The 18,034-nt window shown below is 48.6% G+C and overlaps 1 protein-coding gene across 1 annotated transcript in view; it reads right to left on the bottom strand.

Annotated features, from left to right (window-relative positions):
• LOC135902561 (glutaredoxin domain-containing cysteine-rich protein CG31559-like) overlaps positions 1-17,447 on the bottom strand; it is a 123,957-nt gene extending 106,510 nt beyond the window's left edge. Inside the window, exon 1 of the mRNA XM_065432706.2 lies at positions 16,409-17,447. Coding sequence (XP_065288778.2) covers positions 16,409-16,879 — 471 coding nt within the window. The 5' untranslated portion in view covers positions 16,880-17,447. The remainder of the gene's footprint in view (positions 1-16,408) is intronic.
• Positions 17,448-18,034: the final 587 nt, after the last annotated feature.

Below are 18,034 nucleotides of genomic sequence, written 5' to 3'. Positions count from 1 at the left end.
TCAGGTTCGTTACATTCATACGCACGGTTGCGCCCAGCGTTACTGCCTAACCGTTACCGTTGCACCAGCCATACCACATCATACAGAAGTGCGCGTTACACGCGGCTCCGCAGCAGCGAACATCGAGGCAGTGGATGTGCGCTAAAGCGTTCGAACGGCTCTGGCACAGATCTCTCGCGCGAACAAAAGGTTCGACACAGAGGCGTACAGAAAACTTCAAGACCTGCCGGGACTGGAACATCAATCGGGAAGTGCTCGGGGCAAGAACGACGCGCGTTATCCGTGCAGTCACTATACAGCTTTGCGAACACGACTCTTCACGGTGGGCGCACAACCATCGCGGTACGTGAAACGTCGCATACAGGCAGAGCCCCTGCCGATTGACGCACGGCGACGCGGCGGAACGCGGGCGTCTCGGGGCCGACGGAACGGCACCGGAGCCACCCGAACGCTCGCGCCCGAAGACCGCCGCCATTCGTTCCGAACAGCGCATATATGCGGGGGCAATCGGTCGAGCGACGCAGTTCGAATGAGCGCAGCCGGGCGAATGATACACCATCCGCAGCGGATTCTACGAGAACGAAAATGACAAGAGACACGAAAGAAAGAAGGAACGCAAAAGAACAGGAAGACGCCGGGGGAGTTACGTGGCCCGCGTTGACAGGCGAACAACGAACGCCGGGGCAAATCGTCGGCGCGGCCGGCCGGACCACCGGTTGCCGCACAGGGGTCAGCCCGAGGGGGTCACCAAAACAGAGCGCCGGCGAGCGCGCGGGAGTCGACAACAAAGTCGTCACGAAGCCCGCGCCTCGCGCACGGAGTCACTGCTGCTGCTGCTGCTGCTGCGTTCGCCCAGCGCACGCAGTTCGAACATCGCTTGCCGCCGCCGCAGTGTCGGCCATTGTGATGTGACGACATTCGGCGCGCGTTTGTGATCCGCCGGTCACGAAGAAATGTTCCGCAAACGACCCAGAGAGCCGCCCCAGCGTGCCAGCGGCGATGGATGAGAGTCCGCGACTGACGACCGTCGGCCGGGAAGCGGGCGGTGCGCACTACGAAGCGCGCGCGTCTCGGATGAATGCGCCGCCCGCACCGCGCACGGCGCGGCCCCAAAAGAGCTAGACGTCGGCGTCGCGCGAGTCGCAGCTCTATTCAGTTCGGGTCTGCCTACGCGTTGCGCGTTGTGACCTTGCGTATAAGTGTCGAGTCTGTGTACAATCTAAGGAGCCAGAAAAAGAAAGGAAAAGTGGTATGGGAAAATGCGCCATGGATAGGCTTCTGTAGCTTCCTTCTTTTACTTTACGAGTTTTTTTGTTGCTCGTCTCGATTATTCTCAGCTCAGTTTCCCGCATCCTGTCGGGCTTACGTAATAGCGATCGACGGTGAAAGCTTGCTCGTTGGAAAACAACTTTCTTGCGAATATCTCGGTGTATACGCTTCGTTGTTGCTCTATGCGTTGCTACGATTTTCTCTGGGGAGGGCAGCCCATCAAAACTCGTTTTAGCATGCCATAAGCAAGGAAAGAAGTAAAACACTCTTAGCCGTATGTACAAGCGAGTGAGCGGTAAATTTTGGTAGCATCGCTGATCAGTCTGTAATAAACGGGCAACAACTGGAAGGAGGCCGCCATAACTTCGCCCGATCACGACAATATGACGGCGATCGAATAATAAAGACGCGACTCCAGACCGAGTTCTTTTTCAGATCATACGGAATTTTTCGATACCGCCTGTGGCGGATTGCATAATTCTAGTCATTACTCAAAGAAGCCGACATACCTCGAACAAGAAATCGAATTGCGTAATGGACTGGTTAACAAAACCTCACTAATTATTTTTCTCATTAATTACTGTAAAATACATATTGCAATTTGCGAATTACGAATTTACGCCGGTGAGTTCGCAGTTAAGGCTTATCCACTTGGAACGAACTTTCAAGATGACACTATAGTTTCGAGATATTAATTTCCGAAGTTGGCTACAAAATACTTTGTCGTCCCAGTTACTTTTGTGCTTCACACCTATACAACGACGTTTTCCTGAAAAGAAAAAAGTAAGTGGAGCAACAGTGCATTGCCCCGCAAGTTTGATGGCGCATACCTCGAAACCGGTGCCATCTTCAGTATTCGCTCCAAGTAGATTCACCTTGTAAACTCACTGGCTGCAATTCGTAGATTGCAGTATGTGCCGCAAAGTAAATAACTAAGAAGGTACCTAGTGAATTTCCGTGAGGTAGTCGATTTCTCGTGCTAGTAATGTATACCTCTTTGAATAATCCTGTTCAAGGACAATAATACTGCTATCTGCCACAGGCGATTTTTTAATATTCTGCAAAACTGAAAAATGATCATCCTGTATACAGAGTGCTTCAGCTAACTTTAGCCAGAGTTAAAAAATATGCCGATGCATCCTAAGACGACGCGACCAAATGCGTGTTGCTCACTTTTGTATGTAGTGTGTCACGCTATATTTGTATTTTGCTTAATTATATAATTAGAGAAGATTAATTTACCAACTTCTGAAGCAACAAAGTTAGGCAAAAGAATTCCAATTATAATGTTGCAGAGCGGTTTGCAAAACGTCCGAATAAATAGTTTCTGTCTTTCTAGCTATTAAGTATGTGTTTTTAAGCTTATACTGATGATGCCCGCGAAATACAAAAAAAAGCACCACATGGCATGCCCGCTTGCGCCGTGATTACACTGCTCCTAAACGTTCCGCGCGCAAACAGCCATAGGCGCGCTGCCGCTTAAAAGGCGACAGGGCAGCGACGTAGGAGTTGGTCGTGCCATTCACGTCAGCGATCTGCATCCCTCGCGACAGTTCGTTATAGCGATAAGCAGACGCAGCGGTTATTGCTTGTGCTGCCGGAAGCAACAGGTCCGTCATTTCGCGATAGCTGTAAGGTAATTGAACCATCCCTAAATAAAAATACTCAGTTTTCAGAAGGCTGAAAATGGTGGAATAAACGCATCCTCAATGGTCAGATGCAGTCTTTCACTGAAATAAGATTTATTTTTCATGCGCTTTCACAGAAAGTGCTCGAAGAGGTCACCTTCTGCAGCGATACAACACTGGGATCTTCTGAGAAGGCTTGCTGTCGCTGCCTTGAGCACCAGCGGTATAATTCTGCGGCAGACTTCAGTTGTCTTGATACTTAATGATCGTGAACGTGATCCTTAATATAGCCCCACAAGAAAATGTCAAGAGGGTTCAGCTCGGGTGATCCTGCCGGCCACAGGAAAGGCCCGTTTCTCCCTATCCACTGCCCTGAGAAGGTACCATCAAGGTATTCTCGTGCTGGACTACAGCTGTGAGCTGGGGCCCCGTCGTGCTGATATTGCGGGCTTACTGCGGGCATCCGCAGTATAAGCTGGAAAACGCTAATACTTAACAAAGAGAAAGACAGAAACTGTATATTTGTTTTGCCAACCACTCTACAAGTTTCTAATTGGAATTGCATTTTTTTTTGCTAGCTTCGTTGCTTCAGAAGTTGGTTAATTAATCTTGCTTAATTATCTAAACAAGCAAAATATAAAAAATAAAAAAATAGCGTGACACACTGCGTACAAAAGCGAGCAACATGCATTTGGTCGCGTCGTCTTAGAGTGCACATCGGCATGTTTTTAAACTCTGGCTAAATTTACCTGAAATACCCCGTATACACATATGCATGTCTCCCCTTTCGAATCCTCCGTCCCCCTTGAAAAGCTCTTGCTTTTTCTTTTTTTACGCCCCTGTGGTAGAGCCGCTACCTATTAAACCGCGATTCGCACGTAAAAGTGGGATTTAATAATGTATATATATATATATATATATATATATATATATACGCACGGAATCCATTCCATGCGTCGTCGATTGCAAACGAATTCGGCGCCTATACACCTCCGTAAATGACACACCACCATGCGAGGCACGTTTAAAGGGGGTGTGAAGCTGACTTAAGCGTTCCCCTTTGACACCGAACTGAACGATTTACAACTCATTTGATCTTGAGAACGAAGAGAGAGAGAGAGAGAGAGAAAGGCAAAGGAAAGACAGGGAGGTTAACCAGAGATTATCTCCGGTTGGCTACCCTGTACTGGGGGAGGGGAAAGGGGAAGCGATAGGTGAGAGGGAGAAGGATTAAAAAAAAAGGAAACTACACACGCACGCACGTACACACAAACTGTTTCTGTGGGCACTGTCACGCAGCCCGCAAAGGCGTGGGATTGAGATTGAGAACGAAAGTATAGGAAAATAGAAAGGGAGAAAAGAATTGTTTCAAGGTCAAATGATTTCGCTGCCGTGCTGCCGTGCGCTAGGCATATGCAATCGCGCACAATTTGCGTGTACACACATGCATGTTGTACTAACACAGCGCGCACCATATAGTAAGTCATGGAGGGTGATGGAGAGGCCATTAATCACTCATTATGTCGATAATATCCACGAGTCTGCTGCGCCCCAATATGGCGGCCATGAACAGAGCTGCAGTACGGGCCTCTAGCACGACTGCCGTGAAGAAAACAAAGGCAGCTCATGCGCTCGATGGTCGACCTTCGTCGTGCAATGCACGTTCGGTAACATTAGCGACGCGAGCGATAATAATGCCTCCGCGCGTTTACGCCGCCCACGGCGTCGCTCGACGTCGTTCGACGTTGCCCAGCCCCTGGCGAAATCGAAAAATAAAAATAAAATGATTCCAAACTTCTGCACGAGAGTTGCAAAAGGCGAAGAATACTATATATATATCGCCGTTCTCACAATCGTAACCAGCGCTCTCTGCTGTGTCTGACTTGCTAGTCGAGGCCGTCAACGCAACGGAAATCCCATGCGTACCTGCGACGAGAGATTTGTTCCTATCCTATCAAAAGAAGGCAAACACACAAAAAAATATCTGCAGCAATTCTTGTTTGTCTGGAGGTGCCACAAGCCTCCAGGAGGACAACAACGGCGAGTGCGTATAGAATGAGCACAGGATTCTGTCGTATGCGGTATAATGTCCTTGGCCGTGGGGGTGGATACGTGTGGTCAAGTTGTGACACATTATCAGAAACAGACGCAGTCAGAGGGCATGGCTCGGCATGAACATTAAAGAAATGTTGCAGGAAAATCTATCTATCTATCTATCTATCTATCTATCTATCTATCTATCTATCTATCTATCTATCTATCTATCTATCTATCTATCTATCTATCTATCTATCTATCTATCTATCTATCTATCTATCTATCTATCTATCTATCTATCTATCTATCTATCTATCTATCTATCTATCTATCTATCTATCTATCTATCTATCTATCTATCTATCTATCTATCTATCTATCTATCTATCTATCTATCTATCTATCTATCTATCTATCTATCTATCTATCTATCTATCTATCTATCTATCTATCTATCTATCTATCTATCTATCTATCTATCTATCTATCTATCTCTGTCTGTCTGTCTGTCTGTCTGTCTGTCTGTCTGTCTGTCTGTCTGTCTGTCTGTCTGTCTGTCTGTCTGTCTGTCTGTCTGTCTGTCTGTCTGTCTTGTCTCCTTGCAGTGCGGAGATTGATGATCTGACTCGACAATAGCAACGACACAGACATACACTAAATTATAAGCACTCAAGTGACTGCATTTAGGTGTTGTTAATTAAATGGTCACCGTACCCGGCTGCACTTGATTCAGTCGTATACACAGAAGAGAAACCACCCGCGATTCAGGACCTGTGCACCGACTTGGCTTCTGAGCGCCGCCCTTTCTTGCACGCTTCTCTTCGCGAACACGGGTGCAATTACCGATGCCCGAGACGATAATCGGCGAACAGTGGGCGCCCTGTATATATGTGGACGCGCGGCGTCCGCGTCCTGGACGGATGGGTGGGCACCGGTGGCGCCCCTGACGAGGAAGAGAACTAAAATTCGGGAAGAACGTCGAGCGAGAAGGACGGGAGCAGCAGTGATCGCGGCGATGCACTTGCAAGCCCCGTTCGGGGACGCGCGCACGTATACAGCACGCGTACGCCACGCCGGGTGTTGTGTGTATACGCACGAGGAAGTTCTTACACGCGCGGGCGGCTGGCAAACAATGAAAAGAATAACCGGGTGCGCGGGCTTGTGTCGGTGCCTTTGGGCGGCTAATGCACAAAGCACGGTAGGCTGACAATTAAAAAACAATTATCTTGCACTCCATCCAAAAAAAAAAAACGTTGTAGGGAATCCTCCCTTGAGTCGATCGTTTCGGCTGCCTCGCGCGGCTTGATGTCCCGAACGTCGCTTCAATGAAGCGGAAATACGGAGAAAACGCAGCTCTGAATGTATATACTAGAAATATACGTACGATGGCTCCCACATGGACTGGATGGGGGAGCCCTGATACCTGCAAACACTGGTCAAATAATTGCTTTAGAGAGAGAGAAAGAGAGATAGCAAGGAACTGTCTGTCTGTGTGCGTGCGTGCGGGACAAAAACAAATATACGATACACAGTTGATGATCGATTAGGGAGAAGCTTGCACTTGCAGTCACTTATTGGCCGCCGGCCGGGCCTCTCGCACGCACATAACCGGCGGCAGTAAAGCCACCAGAATAATGCAACGGCAGCCACCGTCGGATATTAGTACGTACGCCACTTCTTCTGCGTCTTCTCGTACCTTTGTAACCGAAGGCTTGTCGCAATAGAAAAGACAGGCTCGTTGCACTCCCGGCTACAAAGGATCAAAGCCGTGACACTCGCACACAGCGTAAACGAAATGCTCGGCCCCGCGTGCGTCCTTGCCCCCGGGTGCGTGAGCCTCGAGTTTCCGCGCGGAATGCGAGGAGATCGAAAATGGCAGCCGTCACGCCATTAGAGTGAGAAAAAGGTAACAGAGCACAACCCCTCTCCCCCAATATATGCCGATCAGTTAAAAGCGCCGCCAACAGCGTCCTCGCTCAGAGCGAACCGCGTGTCCACCGCGATGTTTATTTCATTTCTTGTTCCCAAAGCCCTACTGTACACCGAGAGTAATGTGGAACGGCCGAGGAATAACAATCGACTCCGCATGACGGGGGGAAAAGCAGAGAGAGAGAGAGAGATGACAAAGCTGCATACGCCGTCGAAGTTTGCACAAGCGTTATCGAATCGCGCATTCGCTTGCGACGTTCTTCGTAAAGAACGAAATAAGCAAATAGATTATTATCCATTGTTATCGAAAGTATGTAAAGGGCGAGCAAACGCATACATCTGTCCGCGCGCTCTCAGTACGCCTCACCGTTTTATTGTCGCGCTGGTGCGCGCGCTTCGGTGAATAAGACGGATGAGACGCGCCGCCTTACCGCGTGTACGGGCAGCCAGCTTGAAGAAATACAAAGATCGAGAAGAGGGAGAGGGGGCGTATATATCTCTCCACGCCCCGTCAGCCGATCGAGCTCGGCACGAACGTGGACGGAACCGCGTGTTTGCTTCTCGGCTGCTCTCGAGTCGGAGAAAAGCTCTCCGGTGTCGCTTTGGACAGCGTGCATGCATATCTCGCGCATGCATGTATATGCCGCGTTCGAGAATGAGGGCATTTGTACGCGAACGTTGCAAGCGTACTTTGTCTCACAAGAAAATGAAAATAAGTAAGCAAAAATAAATACCGCGTGGAGCGGCGCACTCTTATAAGAAAGCCGAAGTGGTCGCCGACTGATTTATCGCCCTATGGCAAGCCGTTGTTGTCGCTGCTGCTGAAATTGAAACAATAGCAGAGAGACCTTGTTACAGTACAGTGGTGGCGGACACTCCATTTCACTTGGACAAAGAGAAATAATGAGAACAAAGAAATTTCAATAAATATAAGCAAGAGAGGAACTTATGTCGGCGCACTCAAATTCCCGAAGACGTAGTAAACATAAATTCGCAGAGGAGAATGGCTGCGTACACATAAACACCGGTGCAGGTGATCTTCGTTGTTGTAGCGTGCTCTCGAACACTCCAACTCGTGGAATACGTGTTTATTCCTTCCGCTCGCTACTCATGCACACCTAGCAAGATGTCGCAGAGGAAGACCGCGCGTGGTTAATATAGTATACACCTCACGGATAGATATAATTAGGGCCAACAAACCGTCGCTTTCTGAGTGCTTCACTCAAAAGAGCTCAACCGCGGGCTATAGGGGTAAAGTAAGTGGGGGCGCGCGGCCGCCATTTGCCGCCTCTGCGTGGAACGCGTCGATGCTTAAACCTGCGCGAAATGACAGACGTCGTTGCTTGTCACCTTCGCTGCGTTTCTTTTCTTTTTCGGCCCGTGTTTTCGCAGTCGCCATTGTCAGACGAAGCGTTGCGGTTTATAACGACGCACGCAGGAAGGCGAGAGTTGAACGGGCCGGCGAACGGCGGGAATCTTTCTGTTTTCACCGAACAGCAGACGATCGAACGCGCGTTGCAGAAGTGACGCGCGTGCTCCAGTAACACCGTCCGACGACCGCTGGAGAAATTCGTTCCGTTCAACGACTGAGTGGTTCAAGGTAGTTCAGAGCAGACCGACACGAGTGTGTATATGCTGCTAAGACAGCAACGGCGCGAAGACGAAGGCGCAAGAAGGCAAACACAGACGCACTGCTGCAGTCGAAAGGAATACATAAGGAAAAGAAAGCTTGCTTTGTCCGCTGGGAAGAATCACAGTAACGCGACGACTACCTTTCCTTGTGCACATTCCTGCATCACTCTTTTAAATATTCTTTCTTTTCTTTCTTTTTCCCCTTCTAGCGACACAAACTGCGTCTTTAGAAGCAAAGTCGGGCACACGTGCACAAGCCGGCTTGTACGGAGGTTCGCAAGAGAACGTAACGACTACTCGACATGGCACACTGCCTAAGAATATATATATATATATATATATATATATATATATATATATATATATATATATATATATATATACATATATATATATATATATATATATATATATATATATATATATATACATATATATATATATATATATATATATATATATATATATATATATATATATATATATATATATATATATATATATATATATATATAGTTTGATTCTCGCCGGTTGAAGGCAAAATGCAGGTTAACGCCAGTGGTCGAAATTATTCCAGAGTCCGTCCCTCACTATGGCGCTTCTTATAGCTCCAGTGAGTTACATTATGGATTACAACTGATAACATATTTCAATTTCAACCTTGTTCCTCCGAGCAAAGAGAACGATAGAACGAAGTCAGATATGGAACTTTGTAAATCTACCCCAGAGTCGAAGGTAGGTTAAGCTGAAAAAATTAAAATAAAAGGGATTCGTGTTTTTCGCGATTGTATCGTGACAAAGCTATAGACTGCATGCCTTAGATACTGTGGGACCACTTGCACATGAAACGCTTCTGGCAACAGACAGTAAGGTAACGCATGCTGTCTAGTGATAAAGGAGAGAAATTTGCGCCAATATATTTTGCTTTTTTACCTTTATAACTCAAAAAAAGATACTGCACTGTGACAATCATATTTAGATAACGTAACAACCTGGTGCTCTCGCTGGCACATAAATCTTAACGCCTCAAAATACAAATTCATGAGAATTTCACGTAACCAAGTAACTTTTCCTAATTACTACGTTAACAACATCTCACTTGAATCAGTATCATGTTATAAGTACCTCGGAGTGCACATTACAAATAATATCTCATGTTAGCGACATATTGGACATATTACATCCAAAGCTAATCGCATGCTGGGCTACCTGAAGCGCAATTTCCTACTCGCACCTTCTTCTCTAAAGCAACAGCTACGTGTCACCTACATTCGACCTAATCTAGGATATGCATAATAAATATGGGACCCTCATCAATTAACACTAATTAACACCTTAGAAGCTGTACAAAATCGTTCCGTTCGTCTTATTCTTAACAATTACCAGCGCACAGCAATCGTAACTAGCTAAACTTACGCTCAAGATGTATCCCCTTACCAAACGCAGAAAAATTGCTCGCCTTTGTTTGTTCCACGAAATATACCATTCAATTCCCACGCTCAAATCACGCTATATCGAACCAGCCTCTTTTACTTCTGCACGTTTGGACCATCCTCATAAAGTGAACATTCCATCCCCCAGAACGTCTACCTTTGGTAACTCGTTTCATCCAAACACATGCCAGGAATGGAATCATCTACAGGATCCACTACACTGTATAACATAATTTACACCCTAAAAAGTGAAAAACGGTGTAAATGTGTCTATAACTCACACCCTTATAGTGTTATCTATATAACGGACACCCTAAGGGTGTGAGTTATAGACACATTTACACCCTTTTGCACTTTTTAGGGTGTAAATTATTTCACAGTGCAGTCTGTATTACTAACACCGATGACTTCCGCAAGGCACGTACTAACGTTATCTAGTATACCTTGACTTCAATATGCTGACACGGGTAGAGTAGCTCTGTTTCCTTCTGACCAAAAGTGTTCATAAGTTATTTCAATTGTACTACTCACCTAATTTACAAACAGTTTCCCTGTATTAAGATTTATTTTCTATCAATATCTGCTTGTCGTCTCACTCTAACTTTCACTATGTATACCACGCATTTATATTTCGTCTGTATTACCAGGCTGTATTATATTTCATCTGTATTTTTATGATATGCTTTGGACTATGCACTGTTATCTGATTATTGTGTTTTCTTTTATCCTTTGTACAGTTATCTGTATCTATTAGCCCCTCCCCTCCGTAATGCTTGATGTAAACCCTAAGTGTACTATAAATAAATAAATAAATAAATAAATAAATAAATAAATAAATAAATAAATAAATAAATAAATAAATAAATAAATAAATATGCCCCACCTGCCAGAAGGTTTTTATCGGTGGACGAATTTACCTACGGGTAGCAATCCCTCCACCAATCCCCTCAAGCGTATCGCTCAAGTTATTACTCGCAACCGGGAATATTAAATGTCTCGCGGAAGCGTCTAATATCCTCGCAAACTCGTGATTTCTCTTGAATAAAGCTACTTGATTAACATTTATTTAATTATTATTGTTGTTTTCAGTTGTCTACGAGTTCCAAGCACAAAATGACATTCGTGAGGCAAGTTGCCGATCCGAATCCGACGCTGGGCGCGTATTCCAGAAGCTCGCACGGTCGGGGTGACCGCTAATCAAGTTTCACAGATTCGCTTACGCTAAACTACATGGTCTGGGAGTCGAAATCAGAATGCAAGCAGCTGCGGACGTGGTTCAAACAAACCCGTCGAAGACACCCATGGAGAACCCGCACATAAGTCCCGCACATCAAATGCAGCCTCTCAAACGCATCAGGTATACGTAAGGAAACCTGCAGTCGAAGCGCGAGTCCTTGCCGATGTAGGCTGCCGTCTGACATTCGCCAATGGCCGGGACTCTGTCGCGGCCACTTTCCGAGCTTCTCCGACGCTTTGACGGCTTCCCTGGTAGCAGCTGCTGAATACAATGGCGCGCGACTGCGCATGGCAACAGGGTACGGGCTCGCTTTCCACAGTGGAAGCAGAGTTATGCACGAAGCTTCGTACAAACAATAGCAGTTATAAATCCGGTGCTAGTGCTTATGCTCGCGACGCCGCTATACAGTGCTTCGTCATCCAGCAGGGAAATGAAGGGAATAGCGCACTGATTTCTCTGAAACTTCGCAGCTTCGGTTTCGAACAGCCTTGTAGATTTTTTTTTACTTGAATTTGATACGTGATCGCAAACCTGGTGTGCGATAAGGATTATATTTCGTTTAGCCTTTAATGTTTGTCGTCGTGCATTTTTCTTCAGAACGTTACTTACAAATAAAAATAACGGCTTAAAATAACTGCTGTAATCATCCATGGTGAGTGTCACTGCCAAGTCGTCATCCAGTGGCCTATCAATACACATGCTCAACAGCGTCGACACTTATTTATGCCCTGAAAATTACGACATCGAATGAATTCGTTGTCAGTGTGATGCACTGAGCTGCTTTAGATAAAGAAGAATAAAAGTTATGCGACTAGCATGCAGGTTATGCGCCTAGGTGCCTCAGTCACAGAGATCACCATCGTCATCATCATGCTCACAATCCGTAGAGTTATGCAAGCTGTCGCTGTCCCTGCTTCGCTTTTTGTAATAAACTAAGAATTTCATATTCCTTGTCTACGTATCTCTTTTTTCCCCCTATTGTGGTTACCAACGTTTATGCAGAAAAAAAGGAGGAGGCTGTCGGACATATGCTACAGAATCGAGCCCTTGCTCACAACGCTACGTCGCTAAAGGCATTAAAAGCTGCGCGGTAATGTTCTCTATTATTCGTAGTAGCCTCACCAGCGAACGCGCATTTTTCGCTACCCATCCCTCTCGCTTTTCGCGTGTCGGCCAGTCCCTTTCGGTGCTCCCCTAGCCTCCTCGGCACAGTCTGTCTGCATGCAAGACAGTAATCACGTTTACACCTACAACATGATCGGCTTCCGTGCCGGACTCTCAACGCAGGATGCCATGAAACTAATCAAGCATCAGATTGTGGATGGCCGTTCCAGAGACGTCAAGGCTCTGCTCGGTCTGGATCTCGAGAAGGCTTTCGACAACGTGCTCCACACCTTCATCGTCAAGACCATTTCAGACCTGGGTCTCGGTTCCAGATTCCACAACTACGTCAGCTCTTTTCTAACTGACAGGAAGGCCAAGCTTCGCATTGGAGACTTCCGCTCCGAAGATGTGCCCCTCGGAGGGCGGGGAACTCCTCAGGGCGCCGTCATCTCCCCAACATTGTTTAACATCTGTATGATTGGTCTTTCGGAGAGGTTGGCCCGCGTCGAGGACGTCAAGCACACCATTTACGCCGATGACATCACCATATGGTGCTCCCGCGGCTGCGAGGGCAGAGTCGAAGAAGCCATGCAGGAGGCGATTGACGTGATCGAGGAGTATCTCCGCCCCACCGGACTTCGATGCTCCCCCGCCAAGTCCTCGCCATCGCCCTCGCCCTGCTAGACGGTCGTGGGTCCGAAATATATAGTGACTCCAAAACGGCAGTTAGGGCTTTTCAAAAGGGTTGCATCGCCAAGGAAGCTCTTCGTCTTCTTAGCGGCTCGAGTCCACATGCTCTCGCAAACCATTCAATTCACTGGTTTCCCGCACACGTAGGATCGGTCGAGGGTGCTCCCCCGAACCTCAATGAGTCTGCCCACGAGGCTGCGCGTGACTTCACCGACCGCGCTTCCTCTATAAGGGGCACTGACTCCCCTCCTATCTACGGTCACAGGGACGCTCCTGCTACTCACAACGAGATTATTAAATATTTCTACATGTCCAGAAGGGTCTTTCCACCCCCTCACCCCAAGTTGAATAGGGCGCAAGCCGTTTCGCTTAGGCTCCTACAGACCAGCACATATCCGTGTCTGTCCGCTCTCCACGAGGCTTACCCCGACGTGTATCGCGACGACGCCTGCCCGTCCTGCGGCCAGACCTCCACTCTACCCCACATGCTCTGGGAGTGCGGGTCGACATACCCCAAGTTCATCAAGGAGGAGTGGGACTCGCTTCTGCGTAGCCCCGCTCTAGAAAAGCAAATCCTGGCTGTCCGGCGTGCCCGCGACCGGGCCGGTGGGCTAGACCTGCCGGTCCCGACGTGGGACTAGCCGGGTGCGCGACGAGTTCGCGTCCTCGCCGGACCTACAATAAAGTTTATTCACTCACTCACTCAGTAATCACGTTGCATCGCTGTCACTTTCGCTTGAACCCGTCAGTCCGCATTCACTCGTGCAAGATCGCCGGCCAGCACGAAGGCGACGTCGACACGGGAGCGATGCACGCGAAGCAGACGACACGTCTGCCGTTCCATTGTGCGCCGCCCCGGTCGTGTACTCAGCGCGCCATTCATCACGAACATCACAGGAACCCCGCCGAGATCGAATGCCGACGACGGGACGAAATCAGACGCTCGCGGCATAGTTTGTCTGCAGAGGTATACGAGTGCACGCAAGACTGTTCACGTGATCCTTATACGCATCGCGTGGAGCAAGCTGTAATTTGCCAGTCAGCGCGTTCGTTGTGAGACGTGAAGCGCACGAAGACGTAAGCGGCAGACCACAGAAACAAAAGGCGAAATCATCAGCGTTGGTGATACAAGCAGTCGTCTGCTCCCTAGACGCAGACGACGCGGCCTTTGTTTCTGGCAATGCGGAATGGTCCGCGCGCTAATTCGTCATGCGTGTCGCGGACGTCATGGGGTCAATTCAACTCTGCGGTTGACCAAGCGAGCAAGAGCTTCCCGGCTGGCGTGCACGTTATTTACCTCTTGAAATCTGATATAAAGAGACCAGTGCTGGAGAGAATGTAAATGACACGATTACCAGAACGATGAGCGCTTCCATGCGTAGGAGCAACGAGACAGCAATTTCCGGTACGAGAGAAGGAAAAAAGAATAAAAATGTTCCTCCATCCGGGGACTTAGAGAGCTGACAATGGCCTGTATACAGTCAAACGATCGTCCTTTGTGATCAGTAGGTAATAGGGTAAACATACAAGGGACCGCATTCACAAAAAAAGTTCGTATAGGAGCAGATGCCAAGGAATCGCCAGGTTGGAAAAGTTCCGCTGTGATCATCTGTACTGTAATCACCCATCGTTAATGTCACTGCGCGATTTTCATCCTATGGCCTATCAATATGCTTGCTCAATGGTGTCGAGGCTTATTTATGCCAAACCATTCAATTGTCATTGCATGACAACTGCGGAGTGACATTCGCCAGGGATGATTGCAGTAGGGTTTTTAAGCACCCAAAATTGTGCACATATTTTGCCCCTTTTTTCACTTCTCATCTACTCATTCGTATCACTAAACACGTTGCTCTATCTAAGACGGTGTGGGCCACATGCATTATTAGGCTGAGAGACCAAAACTGTAGTGCTCAGAACCTGAAAATCCTTTTGGCAGGAAATGGCTCTGCATATACTTACATTATGGCCAAAAAATGTGTAGACCCCGAAGGTTACACGCATTAGGTATGTCGCATTATAAGTATAGGTGCCGGTTCAAGCTATAAATATGTACTGGCAGTGTGATGCTGTAAAATAAATAAAGAAAAAAACAACGATCTACCCAATGACACGATTTTGAAACTTCTCATTGATCGAAAGCGAACTGAACAACATGCATTGTAACGTGCAGCTGGCAAACTCCTGTGGACTTTTGCGCACTAAACTGCACTTTAACTAAGAAACACTGGGTCTCTGAGTTTCTTCGCATGTACTTTATCATAATGTACATAGTTCTGCTCTCTACGTCATGATTTCTTATCGCGTATTGTTCCACTATATAGCCTCATGCATATATTCCTGAAATCATCGTATGCATGAGATACGGGGCACCACCATGCATGAAGCTATTTGTGTCATGCCGCCGATTGATTGCGATTCATCAACCGTAGCGGGCACGGATATGTTGTGGCGCCATGTAAAACCAGACAATGTACGGCAGCGTACATAAATGTCACACGCTGCGAAGGCAAACTTTGTAGATCGATCTCTTTTCGATAAGACAACGTACTAACAAACCCCAAACTACAAATATTTGCATTCGCATAATCACGCGTTCGTATTCCTTTCTTATTCGGCTCACAGTGACACACAGGTGAAAGCTTTTACATTTCCAAAGACCCGCCGTGGTAGCTTAGTGGCTGTGGTGCTGGGCTACTAAGCACGAGGTTGCGGGATCGAATCTCGACCACAGCGGCCGCATTTCGATGGAGGCGAAATGCGAAAACACGCGTGTACTTAGATTTGGGTGCGCGTTAAAGAACCCCAGGTGGTCCAAATTATTTCGAAGTCCCCACATGCGGCCCCTGCCTAGGAGCCGCCCACTACGCGCTGACGTGCGTTTTTGTAGGACCTTTAATAAAGTTCATCCAATCCGAATCCCCCAATGCGGCGTTCCTCATGATCAGATCGTGTTTTTGGGACATGAAACCCCATAATTTAATTTTAACATATCCAAGGACGCTTTTTTCGAGCATTAGTTATTTCTTTAACTAAGACGACATGTTACAAGGTAGTTTCCATTGAGCACTATTGCTGCCTGGCATACATTCATTCCAACGCCGGTGTAGATACGAGAGAAGGGGTACAGAGCGTCAGTACAAGTCCCGAGATCTCGTTGGTGCCTGTAGGAACAACGAGGAACAGGTTACGAGCGGGCAGAAAACAACCGCTTCCCCTTACCCTCACTCCCCTTACTTTCTGGCTACACAATCGCCCATCAAGCAGGCACGGTGCCAAGTTCACCACTGTTCTTGTGCTGGCATGTAACCTTACAGCCGGTACACACTAAATGAGCAAGACACGTGATGAACACGGTGAAGACCGAACGCGTTGGAGCACACCACCATTCCGTCCACGTGACCTAAAGACAGGCGCGTTATGCGCAAAGATTCGCCGCTGCTGCTCACCTTGCCTTCCTGGCAGTCGGCGATACATTTGATGGAGGCCCTGACCAAGTTGCGCACTCCCCGCACTGTGCCCTGGCGGGACAGGATGGCCTTCTCGACGTCCAGCGGGCGGCCGCAGCTGACGCCGCTGCCGTCCGGCGACGACGACGGAGTATCCTCGAGTTCGCGCAGGTGGAACTTCATCTCCGCGCCGGAGTCGCTGTCGTACGGCGCCTCGTCGTCGCTGCCTGTGCCGCTCGACGCGCCGCTGCTGCTGCGCTCGTCGGCTTCCGTCGCAGTCGCCACCGGCGCCGGAGACTGGGGCGACACCGCCGTCGAAGCCGGGACCACGGACACGCGGACCACGTGGGGCACGGGACTCGTCGGCGTCGGGCTCACGCTCAGCTCGGTCGCTTCGAGGGCAACGGGGGAACCGTTCACCACCACGGACACGGGAGCCGGCGCCGCCATAACGGGCCCGCCGCGTTGCATCGTTGCCGCTCTTCTTGCTCGAATCGAACGGCCCGCTTCCCCTTGACACAATCGAGCACAGGTGGCCGGAGAGGCCGTCGACGCGAAGATGCCACCGAATGCGGGGGAGAACCACAGGCGCACTTCGAAAGCAGCGGCTAGGCGACCTGGCTGTCCATTTCCGCTGGTTTTCCTTCCTTGCTGCTGGAGCTTACCGGGAGGGGTAGTCCTGGTACACAGCACTCTCGGTACAGGTTGCCGAGCCGCGAGAATTCGATCGCAATTAAGAGCCACGATAGGAAACACGTTCCGAACAAGGCTTAGAGAGACACAAACACACCGAGCGAAATGCGGCCGTTGCACACGGAGACGTTGCGCTCAGGCGACCGAGGCCATCGCTGAATGAGGCTAGTCTGAGAGAGCCAGAGGTGCCTCCTGCTCCGCCGTCTTCGCCCGTGGGGCCGGTCGTGCCGGCTGGCTGAGAGGGGGTGCCGACGGGTACCGCTCCTCCTCGCTCCATGCCTGGAAGCTGCGAAAGAAAAACATGCGTAAGAAGCGAGAGAATGAGGCCCAAGATGCTAACAAACTCTCTGTCTCATCCGATGCCGAGAGAAAGGCGCAACTCCACGCAGCCTCCGCGAAGGCGAACAAACAGGTTGGTGCAAGGAGGAATAGGAGAGAAAGAGAGAGAAAGAGACGAGGTATGAGGTGAGGAGGAGCGCGGAGCGGCAATCTTGCGAGGCGCGCGCGCAATGCAGCAAAAGCGCAGTACGTCTCACCCACGGCCGGACTCGAGCGGCAGCGGCGCGCGTTCTTGAACGCGCGCCGCTGCCGCTCGAGTCCGGCCGTGTCTCACCTGGGAGGGTTTTAATCGACGCCGGCAGATGGCGCCGTCCCTCTTGTGCGGCGCCAAGTTTGAGAACATGATTGTAGAATCAGTTCTGTGGAAGCCAGCAACGTGGAGGAAGGTTCATGAAAGGGAGAACTATCATCACCCGACTATATGTACAGCACGAAGCATTATCATTTTAATTCCATTTGATTTCAGCATTCTCTTTTTACAAAAAAACAAACAAAACGCTAGGGCAAGAACAAAAAGCTGCAAAACAGCAGCTTGACTAGGTCCTTGCCCCTTTTCTTGGTCGCAGGCACAGATTCATACATACATTCAGAGTA

Source organism: Dermacentor albipictus, chromosome 3 (genome assembly GCF_038994185.2).
Source record: "Dermacentor albipictus isolate Rhodes 1998 colony chromosome 3, USDA_Dalb.pri_finalv2, whole genome shotgun sequence".
Taxonomy (NCBI): domain Eukaryota; kingdom Metazoa; phylum Arthropoda; class Arachnida; order Ixodida; family Ixodidae; genus Dermacentor; species Dermacentor albipictus.
This window is presented reverse-complemented; position numbering and strand designations above follow the sequence as displayed.